Here is a 5,608-nt window from a genome sequence, read left to right on the forward strand (position 1 = left end):
CTGCTATCTTTTGGAAGAGTTTGAGAAGGATAGGTGTTAGATCTTCTCTAAATGTTTGATAGAATTCGCCTGTGAAGCCATCTGGTCCTGGGCTTTTGCTTGTTGGAAGATTTTTAATCACAGTTTCAATTTCAGTGCTTGTGATTGGTCCGTCCATATTTTCTATTTCTTCCTGGTTCAGTCTCAGCAGTTGTGCATTTCTAAGAATTTGTCCATTTCTTCCAGGTTGTCCATTTTATTGGCATAGAATTGCTTGTAGTAATCTCTAATAATCTTTTGTATTTCTGCAGTGTCCATTGTTACTTCTCCTTTTTCATTTCTAATTCTATTGATTTGAGTCTTCTCCCTTTTTTTCTTGATGAGTCTGGCTAATGATTTATCAATTTTGTTTATCTTCTCAAAGAACCAGCTTTTAATTTTATTGATCTTTTCTATTGTTTCCTTCATTCCCACATTGGCTTTTTTTTTTTTTTTTTTTTTTTTTTGTCTTAAAAACAAATAGTTTAATTTCTTTTACTGGAACAAAAAAACATACAAGTTTAAAAGGAAACGGCAAGCACTTTGACATGTCATCGTGTGTCATTTTTTATGGTACTACTTTTGTTCAAAATGTAAAGATACAGAACCTTTATAAATTTCAGGAAGCAAAATGCAGATGAAAACAGATTGGTTATAAAATGTCAATTCACTAAATAATGCATTTTCTCTGTTTTTATGGAGAATATTTCATAGAAACACTGTATAAAATAAGGCAGACTTTTGGAAATTCAATTATAAAATTTTAGGAAAAAAGTATGAAGTCCTAGTTTCTTTCACTTTGGGGAGTCACCTGCAGAGCCCGTCAGACAACTAGAGCAGTTTCTGAGCTCTGGTTGCTGTACAGGAGCCCTTCTCGTTGAATGCTTCTAGAATCAGACCCACCCACAAAACAGCTTTTCCCAATTAGCATCAATCGGAAAAGTTTAACAAACACAAATATTTCTATAGTGCAGTAAAAATGTGTCATTTTATATTTTAATTTTGCATTATGAAAATGTCTGTACACGAAGTAATACATATTTAATGAATATGAATCATGTAAATTTGGTTATGGCATTTAAAGTTGGTTTTGGCTTTGAAGTATTTTTCAATTCATAGAAAATATTGAACTAATAAAATAAATAAAACATTTTAATAACTGATAATCAACTTAAAAATTTCTTTGCATTTTCTGTTCAGTTTTAAAAGAGAAGTCATTGCACCTTCTATGATGTGAGAAAAGATCCGATTGCCATTAGCTGTTCTTAAGTGCTGAACATAACTGAGAGAAACTGCAACATAAGAGAGAAACTGCAACAAGACACTGTCACTGGCAGGAAATCCATCACCGTCCTTTGCGGGGGCAGTCCCGAGCTCATGTTTTAACGGATGCGAATGCAAACCATGGTTCTCACGTGACTTTCTGAAGAGCCCCCGCAGCAGGCCCAGGTACCTTGAGTGGACTAAGTCTCACTTTATGGCAATGGCATCAGATGGTGGCTACAGAAGGTTGCCGACGTCCCTGTGTGCTCTTACAGGCTCTGCAGACCGGGGGATGAAAGGACCAAGGAACTCTGACTGCCCTCAGGAATCCCAAGTGACTGGAGGGGCACAGCGTCAGGGCCCCAGGCAGTGTTGCCCACTATTCAGGAGGTGGGCGGAGGCTCCGTAGCTTCATTTTGTCCAGTCCCTTCCAGTATTTAAAATTGTTGTCAAGATGCTGCATTAACTCAGGCAGGTCTACAAAGGCATCCCAAGCAGCAAACATGTCTGTGATGAAGTAGTCAATGAAAGAGATTTGGGATTTGGGGATGCTGCAGGTATTTCTGTCAAAAACTGGCATCACCACAGGCAAGTCCTGTCGCTTCTCTTCATCAGTCTGAGAAAAATATTCTTCTGAGATACGTGCAGCCCACTCAATGCACTGCTCCAGGGGTCGGCAGGGATTGGACACATCAGCACACTTAATAAGCATTCGTTTGATCAAACTGCGGTTGTCTGGAGTTCTGAGCATAGTGATTATGGCTTCTTGATTTTTATCAGTTTCCCCATCTTCCTCTAATGCTGCCAAGGGCTTGTTGATGCTGTTGACAAATTTGTTGACGTGCTCAAAGTGCTTTGTCATTTCTGTGGCTAAGACCATGTCGATAATACTCTGGCGCAGCATCCGGTAGTCATTCCTCTCCATGTTTTTAAAGATGTTGCATTTATCATCACCAGTGGTCAGCTGGAAGGCCAAGGCCACGTGGTGTCTCTCGAGCACAGCAGTGTCGTTATACAGAATGGCCAACTTGCTCCCAGCATTACACAGGAAGGAGTTGGTTCTCCCGGGGTGGTCCAGGTCATGGACAGTGGCTGCAATGAGGGCAGTGACCTCATCAAGTGGATCTAAAGTTTGCTTTATCCTCTCTTTGCAGAGAAAATAGGCAGTGGCATGAAGCACATCCGCAGAATGTGTAGAATTGTGGTAGGGGTTAGAAGCATGATAATTGGCTTCGATAATTTGCAGCCACGATCTCAGCGTTGTCTCAGAGCATTTTAAGACTTCACAGACTCCGAAGCGAACAAATATTTTGAGACCAAGATAAATCAAAGGCCTTTTATGAGTGGCAGCCTCCAGTTCAAAAATATCAAAGTCCCAGGATTCCTCATTTTCCATGGCCTGAGTTATCTGTGATGGGACGTCGTGAAGGGAGGTGGGGGTGATTACACTGCTGGAAACCTGTTGAAGGTTTTTTGTTGAAAGAACATACTCATTCCTGGCTGGTCTTCGAAAAACATCAGACATTAAGCCCCCAACAAGGTCAATGGCATGAGGATCATCGTCCTTAGCATCGAACTGTGGTGAATATAATTCAGTGGTTCTTAGAATTTCCAGCACACGATCTAAGGCTTCTGTCACAGGCATGGGACTGCTTTCCTGGGCAGCACTGATAATATTGATTGCCTTGGTGATGGGCGCCTCTATCTTCATGGAATGTATCCGGGCCATGGAAGAGCGTCGTCTCTGGCTGGAAACTTTGCTTGTTCGAGAGGCAGCAGTTCTGACATCTAGTGAGCTTTTTCTCCTGTCGTTATGTTTGCCTGACTGATTATCTGTATGAGTGTCAGACTGAACACATTCAGCTATTTTCGTAGCCTTATTGTTGCCATTGCATGCTCTGACAATGGACACATAGTGTCTAATTTTTCCTCCCTGTCCAATGACAGGTACATTATCTCCGTTTTTCTCTTTGGCAGAGCAAATTCCTTGCCATTCCTTGCCTATCCTGATGCATGAATTTATAGTATCGAGCAAATCAGCCTTTTTTTCATTTACAGGCACTTCTGCTAAATCCTTCCCTATTAATTCACCTGACTCATAGCCCATTGTTGTTTCAAATGCTGGATTTGCATACTGTACAATGTGGTCTTCACTTGTAATTTCAATTGCTTCTTGACTTTTCTCTAATGCAGTGAACATTGAGTTACAAGCCCTGAGTTTCAGCTGTGGGTGCACCAATCCAAACTCCATCTGGAGCAGTTCATTGTAACAGGCCATGGCGCTGGGGTTTTCTAAATACCTCCTTGTAAAGCCAGCCTCAATGAGGGACATTACAGATGACTCTTCTCTAACCGCCCTGCGTACTACACCAACAATAACTGTGTTTTCTGAGAGTTCTGATGATCTGAGAGACCTGCACAGCACCTCCCCGTCCAGCTGTTGGGGATTTCTGTGGTCAATGATGATGATGTCATGATGTTTGTCCAGGAAACAGGCAAGGGCCGTCTGAGCCTCCTTGATAACTGTACACTTAAACCCTGCTTTTTCACATGCCCTACAGAATCCATTACACTGCTTATCTTCTTTGGGAAACACTAAAAGTACCTGGAGCTGATCTGGATGAAATCTCATGGGGCCAAATTGTATATCAGCTACTGCTACCGTGTTGCCGTTGGCGCTCCCGCTGCCACCGCTTGGCTCGGACTCCACGAGGCTGGAGCCGCAGGACCGGGCCGAGGCAGCCGTCGTCTGGCCGGGTGGGAGGCGCGACTCGCCGGGCTGCAACGGCGGCGCCGCGGGGCCCGGCGCGTCCTCGGCGTCGTTGCCGCCCTGGTACACCGCCCGGCTCTCGGAAGCGTGGATGCTCTGGGCACAGCCCATGCTGGCGGCGGCGTCGCCGACACGCCGGGAGCTGCGGGCGGAGCGACTCCGGCTCCGTTTTCCGGGCCGGATCTTCCCGGCAGCACGCCGCGCCCAGCCCCCAGCTGTGACCTCCAGCGGGTGCTGGCGTCAATGCCCCACATTGGCTTTTGAACTCTGATCTTGGCTGGGTTCCATTTTGTATAAATCTCAATCTCTTTATGTATTAAAAGAAGGTTAACATTGCTTACCATACCTATATAATCTCCTTGTTTTATAAAAGGAGATGATTAATGTAAAAGAAATTTATGAAATTTAAATTAACTTAGGAACAAAAACTAATAATATTCATTCCACAAATGTGTATTGAGAGCCTGGGCTAGGGTCTAGGAACATGATCCTGAGTAGCCTGGCTGCTTTCCTCCAACTTCTTGCAATGAAGTTAAATGGTGGGAGAGACCTAGGTGAGGGTTCACCAAAGAGGTGATGTATAAGCAGCAAGCATAAGAACAAAAGTAGCTCACCAGTCACAGAATGTAACAGGGTTGAGAGAGGCACGGCTAGGGGAGAAAGTAAGACCTGAGAGAAAATAAGATTCCCAAAGGAGAAATAATATGAGCAGAGATGTGTAGTTGGTTCAGTTTGATCAAATGTATATGCCTTGAACTGGGGACCCAAGATGAATGTGACATAAGTTTTGTCCCTCTAGATAAAGTCGATGTAATATGGTACGTTTCATGAGAGAGCAGATTAGGGAGAAAAGCCCCATTACTGTGACTAGTGCACCTCTTGTCACACTTCACCCTAGAAACCACCATCCATTATCATCCAGAGAGACCAAGATACAGAGGGAGGGTGTGCTCCTGACAGGGATGGTGGCAGCTCTCAGTTCTTGGCTCTCCTGGTTGCTCAAAGTGAGAGGTACAAATCCTTCACCACTCAGGCTCAGCCCTCCCACATCACACATTCACTGACAAATGTTCACTGAACCCTGCTAAGAAAGAGTCCTGCTGCTAGATGCTGGGAATGCAGAGACAAATAAATCCCAGGACTGTGACAGGTCTAAAATGAGTTTTTATCAAGGTGGGAAGCACTTTGCTAAGGTGGACAGCATGGACCCACTCACTGGCTAGTGAAGTCTGGAATTACTTTGGCTCTTTTTAAGTCTGGAATGCTATCCATGGCACCAGTGCCAACTCCATGTGTTCACTGAAGTTGAAGCATTGATTTGAACCGCGGTCTCCCTTGGCTGAGATCCCTCAAAGCCTGCCTTGTCAACTTATCTCCCTGGCAGCCAGGCCATGTCCCTGAAATCTTTAGCCACTGACTGGGATGCTGCTTGCAACCAGACAGACAGCCCACCATGGGTCCGACTTCCAGCCTTCCTTAGGCTCAGCGACCCTAACTGTTATGTTTCACCCATATCAGAATCTTGGATTCTGCTTGAATTAAATCTCAATTTGCCAT

The 5,608-nt window shown here is 44.2% G+C and overlaps 1 protein-coding gene across 2 annotated transcripts; it reads right to left on the reverse strand.

Moving 5' to 3' along the window:
• Positions 1-496: 496 nt before the first annotated feature.
• Positions 497-4,173, reverse strand: LOC131742141 (high affinity cAMP-specific and IBMX-insensitive 3',5'-cyclic phosphodiesterase 8A-like). 2 transcript variants are annotated; one of them, XM_067014958.1, is made up of 2 exons: positions 3,696-4,173; positions 497-3,638 (listed from the first exon to the last, which is right to left on the reverse strand). In XM_067014958.1, exons 1-2 carry the CDS (start codon positions 4,160-4,162, stop codon positions 1,661-1,663), a joined length of 2,445 nt encoding a protein of 814 aa, XP_066871059.1. In that variant the 5' UTR covers positions 4,163-4,173; the 3' UTR covers positions 497-1,660. The 2 variants fall into 2 exon arrangements, with proteins under 2 accessions (XP_066871059.1, XP_058895624.1); XM_059039641.2 differs by having other exon boundaries at positions 497-4,173.
• Positions 4,174-5,608: the final 1,435 nt, after the last annotated feature.

This window comes from Kogia breviceps, chromosome 15 (assembly GCF_026419965.1).
Source record: "Kogia breviceps isolate mKogBre1 chromosome 15, mKogBre1 haplotype 1, whole genome shotgun sequence".
Classification (NCBI taxonomy): Eukaryota; Metazoa; Chordata; class Mammalia; order Artiodactyla; family Physeteridae; genus Kogia; species Kogia breviceps.

Excerpts from the sequence above, each read along its gene's own strand:
- LOC131742141 (XM_059039641.2), bottom strand. The coding sequence starts at position 4,162 with ATGGGCTGTGCCCAGAGCATCCACGCTTCCGAGAGCCGGGCGGTGTAC.